Below are 16,699 nucleotides of genomic sequence, written 5' to 3'. Positions count from 1 at the left end.
ACAATCGATACTACCAAGCTTGCCCGACCAACCACTCTTTGCATTCATCTGCACTAATCTAATAGCATCTTCTTTGTTGGGAGCTCGAAGATACACCTCCCTAAACAGCTGAATCACCACCTCGGGACCTCCGCACAGATTAGTTGTATATTATCCAATTTGAAGGTACTCATCGCAACAATATGCGGGGTACGCCATATGCAATCACACACATGGTTGCTGAGACTTTTTTGGTACGGGCTAAACCCTAGAACACCTGTTGTGTCTCTACAGCGCTGAAAGTATGTGTTGTTGGCCTCGCAAGCTTCTACGACTTTGACAACCAATTCTCGCCGCATTCGAAACCTTCTATGGAAGATATGCGGGGGTATGTTGGTACCTCAATGAAGTAATCTTGCATCAGCGAGTGGTGGCCGAGCGAGCGGTTGCGCGGGGCGCAAATACGGCCGGGTCTAGATCCACACCACCTGTTCAAGAGGCTCCACATATCCCCAATCTTCTTGACGACGAGGATGACGACTAAATACTTGGTGTCATCCTCATGGAGCAGGTCGTCGGTGTCCGAATCATCGAAGGAGGACGAGTCATCGAAAAAGAACTGCTCTCTCTCTCTCAGCGATGAAGTCATCTGCAAAAATCACATACGTTCATCAGAATGCATGGACTCTAACCCGCGGGGGAAATCGAACAAGATCTTATCACGACATGGTGGTCGAGGACGATTCAGTCGACTACGACGATGGCCCAACGAGATTCAAACTCTCAGGAGCGCGGCGTCGCAAGAGGAAGCCACCGCCGATGGGCCATGGACGGAGGAAGCCGAACGGGAGAGGCGAGGGTGGCGGCGGCTGTCGGAAGGGGAAGCGGGATGGGAAATATCAGCACACCAATAATTGGGGAGGGGGGAGGATATGGTTCACACTTGATTCGGCATCCGACACCGCGGAATGTAGAAACCGTCAGGGGAGGGGTTGACCATCGCCCGCAAAAAATACAGGCCCAACACTTTTACGCGCACCGCTAGAACGATAAAGTTTTGTGGAAAGCTAAAACTAGCGGGTACGTGTTCACAGCTCCATTAGAGTTGTTCTTACACAATTCAGAAAGTATATATAATTACTCAGTGGAAATATATTTCTTGCTGTGAGGAAAATGGTATAGGTTCATTCAGTTGGACATTCTTTTTGTTGTTGTTGTCGAGCAAGCGCCAAGCGCAACTACTTTTCTTCACTTGGGATGGATCATGCTACCGGGCAGTGGTGGTGCTGGTAGACAAGGAAAAAAAAAATCGACGGGAGGTGCCTCTAGTGCCTAGTGGTGGCAGTACACTCGGCATGCTACCGTAAATGCGTGTGCCCATCAACGGCGACACCAGGAAACCCGTGACACCACCACCGGCAATCGCACACCCAACATGGGAGAACCGGCAACATCCAAACACAGAAAAAGATTAAACGAAAATTGTCATCCCATTTCTCTCTATCTTTGCATCGTCAGGACAATATAAAAGATAAATGGTCAGAACAAAATATCCACAAAAAAACTGGCTCTCTGTCCCTTGCCTGCCAGAGAAAACGAGAGGCGGGTGCGGGTGGGCGTACTAGTACTGCACGCCGTGTCGCGCGCGTACAGCAGACAGGAACCGAGGAATTACATACATATACGGACCGCCGGCCTCGTCGTCTTCCTCCAGCCGCATCACTCGCCAGTGTGCGCCACCACCATCGACAAGCTGAGCTCTCCGCTCACTCATCGCCATCATTTCCCTTCTTTCCAGCTTTTTCCCCTACTTGCCCTGTGGACTGTGCTCGCTCGCTTTGCTGCCTTTTCCTCCTCCTCTTTCTTTCTTAAAAGCCTGCTCTCCCCCTCACACCTCTCCTCTCCCTTCTTCCTCTCTCCTCTCTGCATCTACCTTCTCTGTTCTCTCTCTGCCTTGGCATGGCTGCCTGAGGTCAAATACCCATCCGCCCTCTTTCTTTCTATCTCTTTTCTTGCACAATCTTCTTTTAACCTCTCGTTCGAGTTTCCAAGGCTAGCTCAGCTCTCCATTTGCTGTTTCCATGGCTTCCACGGCGACTGCTGCCACTGCCAGCGACCCGACGCAGCAAAACCTCCTCTGACCTCACCCACCCACCCACTACAAGTACAGTTACCAAGCTCCAACTTCAGCTCAGCTCACTTCAACCAGTGGTTGCGCGGATGGAGAGCAGATGGAGGAAGGCCAAGATGTCGCTGGGCCTCAACCTCTGCGTCTACGTGCCCCGCACGCTCGACGACGACGGCGGCCCGCCGTCCACGGGCTCCTCCGCGGCCGCGCTCGTCTCGCCGGCGGCCTCCTCGTCGTGCGCCTCCGCCGCCACCAGCGCCAACACCACGCCCACGGCGGACCCGGGCAGCGCCAGGGGCTCCGGCGCGCTCATGCCGACCACCCCGACGCCCACCTCCGCCGGCCTCCGCCTCTCCAAATCCGGCAGCAAGTCCTTCAAGGTACCATCTAGCATTCACGGAATTACTTGCCAAGATCCATCCGTGGAATGACACTTTTCCTGATTTTATCTCTACTTTCTGGCTATCTATATAACCCCTCTAAAAAATCAATTAACCCGAGTTCAAAAAAAATCTTCCAATTAACTCCGGTGTTAAGTAAATAGCAAGCAAGTTCCGATTCAGGTTGTACACCTGTGACGCCGTTCTTTCGCTTCCAATGATGCAAGTAGCTTTCGTTCTTTCTATCTCTCTCTCATCAGTCATCGCACAAACAAGCGCTGACACGCGCACACAGCTACACGCACAAAGGGACAGGAGGGGGTGGGAAAGGAGACCAGCGCAGGAGATGGGGGCAATGGTGGAGGAGGAATATCATCATGGAAGTGGGGGAGTTTGTCTTTCTTTACCGATGCCATGGGTCCTCCTCCTGCTCCTCTTGCCACAGCCATAGTCCACACATCTTTTTCTTCATCACTCGCCTTTTCCTCCTCCTAGATAGCCTCTCTCATTCATTTCGCTTCACTTCTTTTCCTGGAGGCATAAAGAGGGGGCAGTGACATAGCCATGGCTAGCAGCATCCTTTTCAGAACAGCTGCCTGGACACTGTTCTCAGATCCCTTCCTGGTGTATTCTTTCATATCTTGTTTCTTCAGAATAGGAGGGGAGGGTGTATGGAGTCCTCGGAGCCCACCACCGCCTCTCGCTTTGGGACGACCATAGGCCACAATTGGAAAAGTAACTAGTTTTCAGATGGTGACACCCCAATTTTTAAATTAACAATTGTAGCATCTTACAATTGAAATGTATGCCGTAGGCGTCAGCGGCGTGTAACAGCGCGCTAAACAGACCCGCTCCCGTGGTTTGGATCGAGTTTTGAATGTATGGCGGAGTTCCGCCCTTGGTTCTTCTGGTCGTATTGGGTGAGGTGGAGTTGTTGGTCCATGGAGAAATGTTCTAATCAAGGCATCCACATCACTCCACAAGATTACTCATTATCTAAACAAGATCACTACTACTTGCCTTTGTCAATTAGCTTGACCATTGCCTTCGCCTTGCCACATCATAGAGCCCACCACCATCCCAATTTAGGGCGCCCAGAGGCCAGAATTGTAAAAGGAACTAGTAGTATTAGGATGTGCTCAGCTGCAATTGTTAAATTGCAGCATCCTAGATAATGGAAATTTATGAGGGAGCTCATCAGAGGCATGTAACGGTGTGCGAAACAGACCTGTTGCTGTGGTTTGGATCGAGTTTTGAAGTGCATGTGGGAGAACAGACCTTGCCCTCTATGCAGCCAGGAACCTGAGACGACAGGCTGCAAAGGCGTGGTCTTCCTTCCCCCGCCTCTTGCCCTCTATGCAGCCAGGAACCTGAGACGATTCAGCACCTGCTTCTGGATTGCGTGGTGGCTCGGGAGGTATGGGGCTGGGCTCTTGCCCGCTGGGGTGCCGGATTGGATACCGGCAGCGGACTCGGATCTAATTAGTTGGTGGACCTCGAGACACAGCCAGGGAGCGGCGCAGCGAGACCTTTGGACGGCGATCATTCTGATCTTCTGGTCCATTTGGAAGCATAGAAATGATGTGGTCTTCAATGCTGCTACCCCAGCCGTCTTGGCGATTGAGACGAGGATCAAGGATGAGTACGAGAGGTGGCGTGTAGCTAGGCTCTTTCGTTCTGATAGTTTTGGCTTTCCGGAGCCGGTGGAGTTGTGGCAGTTAGGAGAGTAGGCTTTAGGTTGGGGAGCTGCCACCCCATGTTGGTAGCGTGAACTTGCCGCTTGCGGTGTCACTTTGGGCATCTTTGCCCCTTCTTCTATATATCTAATACACCTTCCAGGGTGTATTCTCGAAAAAATTAATGAATCTACATCATTCCAAATGTTAAACCGTAGCATCTTACTAATGTTCACAACTTCACAGGCGTGTAATCTTCTTTCTTTTTCGATTGACTCCCACGGTGCTAAGCGGATACAGGATGCGGGATAGTTTTGGGTTTTGAAACATTTTGTGGAGGTCAGCCCTTTGATCCTCTGGTCTTAGTGGGTGAGGTGTATTGGTTAGACAGCGATGAATTATTCCAATTAAGGGACCTACATCACTCTAAATTTTAAATATTACTACTTGCCTTAGTAAATTAGCCTGACCATGGGCCTCGCCTTGCCACATGAGCTGCCCAGCACTGCCTCGCTGTAGGACGCATGAAGGAAAGGAATGGGAAGGGAGCAAGTATTAGATCATGGCAATTTGCAACTTGTTAAATTGCAACCGTTCTCAGTAGACATATGGACACAGTTAGTTCTGGGTTTTGAAATGATTTCTGGAAGGTCAGCTCTTTAAGCTTCTGGTCGGACAAGGTTAGTGTCTTAGTTAGTCAGCAATGAATAATTCTAATTAAATTAAGGCACCTACATCACTGAAAATATTAAAGGTTGCTTGCCTTCATATATTAGCCTCTCTCATTCATTTCACTTCACTTCTTTTCCTGGAGGCATAAAGAGGGGGCAGTGACATAGCCATGGCTAGCATCCTTTTCAGAACAGCTGCCTGGACACTGTTCTCAGATCCCTTCTTGTATTCTTTCATATCTTGTTTCTTCAGAATACGAGGGGGGAGGCTGTATCGAGTCCTCGGAGCCCACCACCGCCTCTCGCTTTGGGACGACCATAGGCCAGAATTGGAAAAGTAACTAGTTTTCAGATGGTGACACCCCAATTTTTAAATTAACAATTGTAGCATCTTACAATTGAAATGTATGCCGTAGGCGTCAGCGGCGTGTAACAGCGCGCTAAACAGACCCGCTCCCGTGGTTTGGATCGAGTTTTGAATGTATGGCGGAGTTCCGCCCTTGGTTCTTCTGGTCGTATTGGGTGAGGTGGAGTTGTTGGTCCATGGAGAAATGTTCTAATCAAGGCATCCACATCACTCCACAAGATTACTCATTATCTAAACACGATCACTACTACTTGCCTTTGTCAATTAGCTTGACCATTGCCTTCGCCTTGACACATCATAGAGCCCACCACCACCCCGATTTAGGGCGACCAGAGGCCAGGATTGTAAAAGGAACAAGTAGTATTAAGATGTGCTCAGCTGCAATTGTTAAATTGCAGCATCCTAGATAATGAAAACTTACGCAGAGGGTCATCATCACCGTGTAACAGTGCGCCTAAACAGACCTGTTGTTGTGGGATCAAGTTTTGAAGTACATGTGGGAGATCAGACCTTGCCCTCTATGTAAATTAGTGTTGAAGAGGTATTGGGCCTGGCTGTGTGACTTACCTACTTGGCCCATGTGGCCCATGTTAGAGAGTGTTCTGAAGATGCTTTATAAGGGACTCGTTCCCTTCTTCCTGACCTAGCCGCCACGGCTCTTAGAGCATTCGGGTTAGAAACTATCTCTTTGTACATCATGGTATCGAGCAAGGGGCGATGGAGGTGGCGATGGTGACTCGGCGAGTGGCCTAAGGTGGAGCTGGGAGGACTGCGCAGGTGGTGGTGGTGTGCTTGAGAGGAAGTGGGAGGAGTGTCTCGTCGGTGCTGTGCAAGATGGGGGACGAGCTCACAACGGCTCTTGAGAAGCTGGCCCGGCTTCTCGTGGCCAAGAATGCCGAGAGCACTTCGCCGAAGGGGGTGTTGCTCGTGTTTCACAAGCGAGAGATGGTGCAGAAGGTGGAGCTCATGCCAAATGAGGTAAAGTTAGAAGGGATGAGCAACTACCGAGTTGGTCAAGGAGAGCATTGCTCATTCCGAGGACAAAAGGCTCGGATGGGCATGTTCAAGGAAGTGCTTCTTGAACCGGAAGATAAGGGGAGTGCAGATCGGAAGAAATGGAGTGCGACGAGACTCCTTGATTTTTGCTTGGTCTGCTGAACTCTTTGACCCCCTCTATTGCTGCTTCGAGCTGAGGGGCTTCCAAATGGTGCGGAGGTTTGGAGTACTTTGTCGAAATTGTACTCGGGAAAGGGAAATCTGATGCTGATGGCGCAGATTGAGGATGTCGTGCACGATTTGCGTCAAGGTGAGAAGGACTCGATGGTGTATGTGGCTGAGTTGCGGCGTCTCCGGTCTGATTTGGATCACTGTGATCCCCTAGAGCTTCCTCATTCAGAGTGTGTGGTGACCGTTAAACAATATGTGGAACGCCGCCGTGTGATGAAGTTTACGAAGGGGCTGAACTCCTGTTTTGAGAGCGGACGTGCTACCTTATCGCACCAGCCCAAGCTTCCTTCCCTTGATGAAGCTATCTCAGCCATGTCACAAGAGGAGGTCCGTCTAAAATCTGCTGGACGCAATGAGCCGGTCTCTGCAATCCGCCTTTGCAATGACAACAAGGAATGAAACAAGAGACCGTTTTACCCGTGGAGAATCGGGGCACTTGAGCAGATTTTGTACTTCATCAATAAGGGGAAGAGGAAGAGGATACAACTACGAGAGGTGGTGGTTACAACCACGGAGGTGGCTACAACCACGAGAGGTGGTCGTGGTTGGGTTGGCAACAACAACGAGGTGGCCGTGGTCGGGTTGCTCGGTCCTTGGCATGGAGAAGGGGCTCATAGGGCAAATATGGCTGCATCAAGTGAAGGCAAACAACCCGTAACCATAGAGCCTAGAGAGGGATCGAAGCTACTACTTCAAGCTTTGGCAACTTCGCCAACTTTGTCGACACCAATAAAGGTAATACTGAAAATGCATCGTAGCGAGCACATTCAATTAATAGAGGCTGGGTATTAGACTCGGGGGCATCCAAACATGTTACTGGAAATCGAAGGAATTTGAGTCCTATATTCAATATTCCCCTACACATCGGGAAACTATACATACGACGAGATGACACAAGCACAACCTATTAGAGGAGTTGGGACGAGTTAAATGTAATCCTGTTATTGAACTATCATCGGTGTTATATGTGCTCGCTTTCCTGTGAACTTAGTGTCTCTCGGTGCACCTTGGTTGATCGGATTGACTGTCAAGTGACCATTAACGGATATATGTGCTCGATACGGGGAGAGGGTGACGAGCGGGAAGCTTGGGACCGGGACCGGGCATAGCGGATCGTGGTACATGGACCGCAGCGTGCCAAGCGAGGATGGGAATCAGGGACCGGTGGCTGTCACTCGAAGACAAGGAGACTAGAGCTCTAATTCATCACTCGTCGAATGGGACATGTCTCTTTTGACAAAATGTATCAAATATTTCCGATATAATGAGGGGTGTTGACAGAAGCAAGCTCAAGTGTGATGCTTGTGAGTATGCCAAACATACTAGAACCTCTTATGTGAGTAAGGGGATCAGAAGTATCTCTCCGTTTGTGTTGGTTCATTCTGATGTATGGACATGTCCAGTGGTATCTATAAGTGGCGCAAAGTATTTTGTAACCTTTATTGACTTGTTACTCACGGATGACTTGGATCTACCTCATGAGACACAAGGATGAAGTGTTCCCGTGTTTCAAAAATTCTATGCTCTTGTGCGAATTAGTTCAATGTACAAATACAAGCTATTCGCACCGACAATGGTACGGAATATGTTAACAAAATATTTGGTGCTTTCATGTCCGAGCAGGGAATCTTGCATCAAACATCATGTCCAAATACGCCTCAACGGAATGGTGTGGCTGAAAGGAAAAATCGTCACATACCGGAGGTTGCTCGGGCCTTAATGTTCACCATGAACGTGCCTAAATTTCTCCGGAGTGAAGCTGTCCTCGACCGCAACTTATTTGATCAACCGTACGCCATTGAGGGTGACAGGTATGAAATCACCATGTGAATTAATTCTGAAGGATAATACATTTGTTGTTCCTCCAAAACTATTTGGATGCACATGCTTTGTTAGAGATCACGAGCCCTCGGTGAGCAAAGCTGGATCCTCGAGCTCCGAAATGTATTTTTCTCGGGTATTCTTCCGGACAAAGAGGTTACAAGTGTTGGAGCCCTTCGTAACGAAGAACATTTGTGAGCATGGATGTCACTTTTCGGGAATCTGAACCATTTTATGGAGAGAAGACTGATCTGAGCATATTATTCGAAGATCTTGACCATTTTCCAGCTCACGGGACTGGTCAAGAGGGGGAGAGTGAACTGATGCAGGGGGAGACAATCTCAGAACCACAACCTCAACCAATAGTGGGTCTCATTCCGAGAAGACGAGGATGGAGGTGGAGAAGGCCGGAATTTACCGCGAGAGATGGAGAAGGTCTGAATGAGGAACAAAATCTTCAAGTTTATAGTAGAAGACGGTGGGTGCGCAACATGTTCGGGGGAGCAACAAGAGTTACAAGTTGAACATCGGGATAACTGCGAGATCGTTTCATCGAGTGAAAGTCAAGTTGACCGGGACTCGACAACGATGGGAGAAGGACAAATGGATCTACCAATTGCTTTAAGGAAAGGAACTCGGGCTTGTGTTGGGAGACTACATAAAAAGTATGATGAATGCGACATAGGCAACTTTGTGTCATATGAAGCCTCGTCTCCTTCCTACAAAGCATTTGTTGCTTCCCTACGGTCGATATCTATTCCAACCGACCGGAAGGTAGCAAAGGAGGACAAAAAATGGCGTGCTGCCATGTTGGAAGAACTACGAGGCATTGAGAAAGAACAAAACTTGGGAGTTAGTAACTCTTCCAACAGAAAAAGGGCTGTCGGCTTGTAAATGGGTTTACACCGTGAAACAAAATGCACAAGGAAAGATTGAAAGATACAAGGCAAGACTTGTGGCAAGAGGGTACACCTGGACCTATGGCATCGATTATGATGAAACCTTTGCACCGATGGGCGAAGATGAACACGGTGAGGATTTTGATATCATGTGCAACAAATTTTGGGTGGCCGTTACACCAACTTGATGTTAAGAATGCTTTTCTACATGGAGATCTGCATGAAGAAGTTTACATGGAAATTCCACCTGGCTTCTCTTCAGCTGAAACCACGGGCAAGGTATGTAGACTGAAAAATCTCTTTATGGACTGAAACAGTCCCCGAGAGCTTGGTTTGAAAAATTCAGGCGTGCAGTTTGTGACATGGGATACAGACAGTGCAATGGGGACCATACAGTGTTTTATAGACATTTTAAGGGAAAGATTACTATTCTTGCGGTGTATGTGGATGATATCATTATTACCGGGGATGACGAAGGAGAGATAGCAAGGCTAAAGAAGTGTTTGAGTAAGGCCTTTGAAGTAAAGGATCTTGGCCGACTAAAGTACTTTCTTGGTATAGAAGTGGCCGAGTCAGCAAAAGGAATAGCTCTGTCTCAAAGAAAGTATACTTTGGATCTTCTCAGTGATGTTGGTATGCTGGGCTGTCGTGCAGCTTCAACCCCAATCGATCAAAATCATAAAGTGACAGCACAATCGGGGGATCATGTGGATAAAGGGAGATACCATAGACTAGTTGGGAGGCTGTTGTATCTATGTCATACACGACCGGACATTGCCTTTGCGAGTGAGTGTAGTGAGCAGATATATGCATGAGCCTAGAAGTGAACATCTTGAAGCGATCTACGAATCTTGCGATACTTGAAAGGAACTCCGGGAAAGGGCTTGTGGTTCAAGAGCAACGGACATCTTGATGTCGATGGATACTCGTGATGCTGATTGGGCAAGTTGCCTAGATGACGGAAGATCAACTTCGGGGTATTGTGTTTTCCTTGGAGGAAACTTGGTGTCATGGAGGAGCAAGAAACAACAAGTGGTTTCCAAATCAACAGCTGAAGCAGAATATAGGGCCATGTCTCAAGGGCTGAGTGAAATGTTGTGGGTAAGGAATCTGTTAAGTGAACTAAAGGTGTTGAAGAATAGCTGCATAAATGTATGGTGTGACAATGTGTCTGCTATTAACCTAGCACATAACCCAGTGCAGCATGACAGAACAAAGCATATTGAGATAGACAGATTCTTCATCAAAGAAAAACTCGATGATGGGATCATCAAGATAGAGCATGTCAGATCAGCGCAACAAATTGCAGATTGCTTAACCAAAGGTTTGGGAACCAGAGAATGCAACTTGGCATGTGACAAGATGGGAATGATAGATATCTATCACCCATCTTGAGGGGGAGTGTTGAAGAGGTATTGGGCCTGGCTGTGTGACTTACCTACTTGGCCCATGTGGCCCATGTTAGAGAGTGTTCTGAAGATGCTTTATAAGGGACTCGTTCCCTTCTTCCTGACCTAGCCGCCACAGCTCTTAGAGCATTCAGGTTAGAAACTATCTCTTTGTACATCAATTAGCTTGACCATGGGCTTCGCCTTGCCACATGAGCTGCTCAGCACTGCCTCGCTGTACGACGCTCAAAGGACAGGAATGGGAAGGTAACAAGTATTAGATCATGGCCATTTGCAACTTGTTAAATTGCGACGGTTCTTAGTAGAGGTAGACACATGGACACAATTAGTTCTGGGTTTTGAAATGTTTTCTCGAAGGTCAGCTCTTTAAGCTTAAAGTCGTACAAGGTTAGTCTCTTAGTTAGTCAGCACTGAAATTATTCAAATAAAGGCACCTACATCACTCAAAATATTAAAGATTACTTGGCTTCATATTTTAGCTTGACCAGGGGCTTCACCTTGTCATTACTAGGCATTCCATTGAACAAGTTTGTAACTTACAACTGAAAAGTCTGAAACTGCGGCTTGACTGAGGTTTGGTTTGTTGTTTTTGGAACCATGTCATTTGGCAAAGATTTTTAGAGCGTGGTTGAAAAGACTACTCAATATATTTCATCAGGTATGAAGAAATCCATGACTTGTTCATCACAACAAAACTATCTATGCAAATTAAATGGTCGGGAGATGTATAACTTCATCTTCATTTGAAAAAATCAAGTCACTTACATCACTCAAAAATGTTCAACAGTACTACTTGTGTTTGTAAATTAGCTTGACCATGGGCTTCGCCTTGCATAAGCAGCCCACCACCATCCGGTTAGACCAGAATTTGTAAATAAATATAGTATTTTAGATAATCCCTATTTGCAGGTGTTGACATTGGAGCATCCTAGTTACGTTTGACGCTTCGTTGGCGTGTAATGGTGTGCTGAACATTCGCATGGCCGCGGTTAGCATGGGGGTTTAAAATGCAGGTGGGAAGTCAGTCCCTTGATCTTCCGGTTGTGCAGAGTTAGGTTGTTTTGGTTAGTCAGCGATGAATTATCCAAGTTGAGGCACTTACATCACTCCAAAATGTAAAACATTACTACTTAGCTTTGTAAATTAGCTTGACTGTGGGCATTGCATTGTCACATGACATGAACAGCCATAGGACATCGTTGAAAAGGAATTAGTATCAGATCATGCCCATTTTCAATTGTTAAATTGCAGCATCCCTAGTTATTTTAAAGCACCAGCGGCACGTAACTGTTCATAGCAGGCACATGGACAAGGTTGGTTTTGGGTTTTGAAATATTTTTTTTGGGAGGTCTTGTATCTTCTGGTCGTACAGGATGAAGTGTGTTGGTTAGCCAGCAATGAATTATTCAAATTAAAGCACTTACATCATTAAAAATAAAAACACTAAAGGTTACTTCCAGTTGTAAATTATATTTACCATGCACTTTGCTTGCCACATGACTACCTATATCTTGAACAAGTTTGTTCTTCTGAACTGAAAGTCTGAAAGTGCGGCGCCTGAGCAAGGTTTGATTTAATTTTCTGATGGAAGCCTGACACTGTCAAACCGTGTCATTTGGCAAAAGCTTTTAGAGGGTGGTTGACAGCAATAATATATTTCTTTAGGTGTTAAGCTATCCATGTCTTCTTCACCGCAGCAGAAGTATCCATGAAAAAATAAATGTTGTGGATGTCTGAAAAATCGAAAGGTCATGGATAACTTCTTCATGGTCTACTATTGCATTGTAGATGTTAATTTGGTCTGCTTTACTTGTGTTTGCATCATCACCTGATGCTAGTACTATATATACAGCGAAAAATGCCTTCTCAGTTTCATATTCTGAGCACCTTTTAATGTCTCTATCTTGATCCTTTCTATATTTTTCTTCTTGCAGAAAACATGTGCAATATGCTTGACCATAATGAAACCTGGTCAGGGCCATGCTCTATTCACAGCAGAGTGCTCTCATACCTTTCACTTCCATTGTATAGCTGCAAATGTTAAGCACGGAAGCAACAATTGCCCAGTTTGCCGCACCGAATGGAAGGAGCTTCCATTTCGTGGTCCCATGGTTGCTGAAATCCCTCAAGGGAGTGCAAGGATCAATCCTGTTAATGGGAACCAAAATGGCGGTCACATGACGCTGTTGCGGCCACTCCCTCGTGCCCATTCTTCTGGTCGCCTTCATCATGTGACTTGTTTGTTGCCTGACACTGACCGAAGTATTTTCAACGACGATGAACCCTTGGACTTGTGTGAAGCAGCTGAGGATCGTCAGCAGGGATGCTCGAGAACAGTAGAGATAGAGACATATCCGGAGTTCACTGAAATACCAGAAAGTACTTCAGAAAGAAACTTCACAGTTTTAATTCATCTAAAGGCACCCCTTGCTCAGAATCTTCTCAAACCTGGCAATCTTGGAGGTGAGAATGGCCCAATCACGGGTCGAGCCCCAGTTGATCTTATCACAGTGCTTGATGTCAGTGGCAGCATGGCTGGTACCAAACTTGCACTGCTGAAGAGGGCCATGGGCTTTGTCATTCAAAACCTTGGCTCCTCAGACCGGCTTTCTGTCATCGCCTTCTCATCATCTGCACGCAGGCTCTTCCCTCTCCGTCGGATGACTGAATCTGGTCGTCAGAAAAGCTTGCAAGCAGTCAATTCTCTGACTTCAAATGGAGGTACTAATATTGCTGAGGGTCTGAGGAAGGGGTCCAAAGTGATCGAAGAACGGCAGGCCAAGAATCCAGTGTGCAGCATCATCCTTTTATCAGACGGGCAAGACACATATACAGTCTCACCAACTACAGGTGCACACAAAGTATTTGCAGGCTCACCAACTGCCGGTGCACAGAAAGCATCACCAACTGCCAGTTCGCAGAAAGCAGCGGCTGAGTATTGTGCGCTTTTGCCATCTACTAATGGTAGTCAGCAGGTACCAGTTCATGTCTTCGGATTCGGCGCTGACCATGATGCAGCTTCGCTCCATTCGATCTCACAGGCCTCAGGTGGGACCTTTTCATTCATCGAGACAGAGGCTACCATCCAGGATGCATTTGCCCAATGCATCGGTGGACTTTTGAGTGTCGTCGCCCAGGATTTGCGTGTTAAGGTGGAGAGTCTCCACCCTGATGTGCACTTTGGCTCCATCAGATCGGGCAGCTACTCCAGCAGAATTGCAGATGATAAGAGGAATGGGTCCATTGATGTTGGTGACCTGTATGCTGAGGAGGAGAGGGATTTTCTTATGTCTGTGAACGTTCCCCAAGGCTGTGGCGACGAGACGACACTTCTCAAAGTCGGCTGCATCTACAAAGATCCACTGATGAAGGAAACCATCAATATGGCTGAGGTGGAAGTGAAGATCTCCAGGCCAGCGTTCGTGTCAGTGCAAACCGTGTGCATCCAGGTGGACCGTCAGAAGAACCGTCTCCATGCAGCGGAGGTGATGGCTGCAGCAAGGTTCTCCGCTGAGCGCGGTGACCTGACACACGCCGTCTCATTGCTCGAGGACTGCCGGAGAATGATCATGGCATCGGCTTCGGGGCAGTCCGGCGACCGTCTCTGCCAGTCGCTGGACGCCGAGCTGAAGGAAATGCAGGAGAGGATGGCGAACCGGCAGAGGTACGAGGCGTCCGGCCGGGCTTATGTCCTCTCGGGTCTGAGTTCGCACTCGTGGCAGCGTGCAACCGCCCGCGGCGACTCCACGGACAGCGAGAGCCTGGTCCAGTCTTACCAGACTCAGTCCATGGTTGACATGGTGTTGCTTTCCCAGACGCTGACCCGCTCGTCGACCCCGCGGCAAACTCCGCAGATGAGGCACGCCAAGTCGTTCCCGGCACGCCCGCAGCCTAGGTAGGTATAAAAACCTGTATTCCTGTGGTGTCGCCGACGATGCCAGTAAGGATTCTAGCTAAAATTTAGATTCTATGGAGGCAGTAGTGGTGTCAGTTTGATTCTTGGTTTTTGTGGAGGGGAGGGGATGGGATTGGGGGTGGTACAAATGGTGTGGTATAAGGAGATGTAAATTTATTTTGGGGGTTGGTAGTGGTGGCGGGGTAAATGGTGAAAATGTTGAGGTAATTCTGTACTGTAGTAGTGGGTTAGAGAGGGGGAGGTCTGGTATAAGTGTGGGGAAACGGGGTAAGGAGAAGAGGGTGTTGTGTTGTGTTGTGTCGGTTAATTGGTATGGTATACTCCACTTAGTATTGCACTGCTAGCTCCTGTGTGTGGTGGTTGGTGATGTACATAAGGAGAAGGGTATACATTTGTGAACTGAACTGATGGATACCTGATCTTTGCAAGGTTAATTTGCCTCTGTCTCTGAACAAGGTTTTAATTTGCAAGCTCTGAATCCCGATCTCTGTGCTGGGTCATTTTTCTTCAGAAATTTCGTCGATCTGTTTCTCATGTGCTGAATGAATACTGGATTCCAGTTGGAAGCAGTGATTGGAACTTTGGATCCGTTGATATGTGGTGGTAGCTGGTGACTGATTTCACATGCGTGTGCCATTCAGAGACATGCTTTTTTTTTTCTCCAAACCGAGCTACACCCAGGTTAATCGCTTAACAAAAACACAATGTTCTTACAAAAGCAATGAAGAGGATGAAGAGAAGAAAGGGGATAGCGAACTGGAGCACCAATGTGATACCTTGCTGGAGTGTTTGAGGACATGCTGATGGAGCATCACATAGATTTGGTGTGTTCTTTTGTGTTCATAGCCATCCATTGTTTGCTTGCACAGATTTACCACCCAGCAAACGCACACAGCGCACGGCCATTTACAGTTCGTCACTTGTTTAATATGGATGATCTGTGGTGCGCTTATATCCAAGAAAAGTTTCAGAATCGAGGGTAGGGCCAGTACCCATTCGCTCACGTACTCACGTAGTGAGCCTCAGACCACTCTCTTTCATGCATCCTGCTCAGTGTGCCTCGGCAGTTCCAGAAAGGGGGCATGAGCACGTGGAGAAACAAGGAGCTCCTCCATGAAAAACGGAAGGCCAAAGGCCTTGCATGGTTAGCTGCAGACGGAACGAGATGACTACAGAAAGTCAGAATTAGATTTGTAGGTGTGCTGTGGTAGAAGAGGCAAAGATGCAGCAGCAAGTTAGCAATACTGTTCCCTGCCTTTTTCCGTCAATGTTTCACACTGCCTCCTATTCTTACATAAGAACACACGGCAAGTGTTCTCCGTCCATCGTTTCGCAGACCACATGTCTGCTAGACTACCGCTTCTTCACAGCACCGTTTTCTCTTCTGGTTGCTTGCTATCAGTGGGTTGTTGCCACTTCGCTGTTATATGGAGTATATGGCTAGATGAAGCTATGTAGCAAGCAGCGAAGATCGAAACTCGTGGTGGTATAAAAAGACGGTAAAAGCTGCTTTCATTGATGAGGGGTAGGGTAGCTAGAGTAAACAGAGGTCCATGGATGCATTTCTTTTTTCTTCTTTAAAATAGTTTGAGTACTACCGGAACACTTCAAATGTAGCCCGGGCTACATGAAACCCGGTTTTATTTTTCTTTTTTAAAACTTCAAAACTTTTGATTTCAAATTTCTAGAAAATTTCGGAAAAAATACATAAAGATAGAGAATACTGTAATCTATCAGTGTGTAAATTTTCAGATCAAAATACATTATGTTTTTCTCTTAGTAAAAATGACAAATTCTCACAAAATGATGAAATCTAGATTTTCGTGTACTGTTTCATTACTGTTCACCACCGACAAAATCAAGATCCGTTATTTTTGCTGAGTCCAAAATATAACATATTTCATTCTGAAGATTTACGCACTTGTAGATTAAAATATTTTCTATATTACAGTATATTATTCGATTTATTTAAAATGAAATTTTTACAGATTCAAATAACGGTTTACATGTAGCCCGGGCTACAAAAGTCCATTCTAGTGTACTACCGCATTTGTCAACCTGAGTAGAGCATGTGCAAAGAGCCCTCTACCATCATCAACAAATACTAGGAAGTTGTAGCGCAGCGTCACGCCGCGCCCGTAGGGTAAATTAGAGAAAATCAATAAATATGCAGTAATGTTGTTTAGAAAGAAACGAGGGAATAAATGATAGAGTATTTTTTATCTA

General features: G+C 47.0%; 1 protein-coding gene across 1 annotated transcript; it reads left to right on the top strand.

The window, feature by feature from the left end:
* The first annotated feature begins 1,922 nt into the window (after positions 1–1,922).
* LOC124693545 (E3 ubiquitin-protein ligase WAV3-like) lies at positions 1,923–14,961 on the top strand. Its single transcript, XM_047227022.1, has 2 exons — positions 1,923–2,487; positions 12,492–14,961. The coding sequence occupies exons 1-2, from the start codon at positions 2,200–2,202 to the stop codon at positions 14,454–14,456; spliced, it is 2,253 nt and encodes a 750-aa protein (XP_047082978.1). The 5' UTR covers positions 1,923–2,199; the 3' UTR covers positions 14,457–14,961.
* Positions 14,962–16,699: the final 1,738 nt, after the last annotated feature.

The sequence above is a fragment of the Lolium rigidum genome, chromosome 2, assembly GCF_022539505.1.
Source record: "Lolium rigidum isolate FL_2022 chromosome 2, APGP_CSIRO_Lrig_0.1, whole genome shotgun sequence".
Lineage (NCBI taxonomy): Eukaryota > Viridiplantae > Streptophyta > Magnoliopsida > Poales > Poaceae > Lolium > Lolium rigidum.
The sequence above is the reverse complement of the archived record's forward strand: the minus strand, read 5'-3'. Positions and strand labels throughout refer to the sequence as shown.

Bases quoted from the DNA above. Each gene is read 5' to 3' on its own strand.
- LOC124693545 (XM_047227022.1), top strand. From the start codon at position 2,200: ATGGAGAGCAGATGGAGGAAGGCCAAGATGTCGCTGGGCCTCAACCTC. The intron at 2,488-12,491 runs GTACCATCTAGC...TTCTTCTTGCAG, and splicing joins CCGGCAGCAAGTCCTTCAAG to AAAACATGTGCAATATGCTT.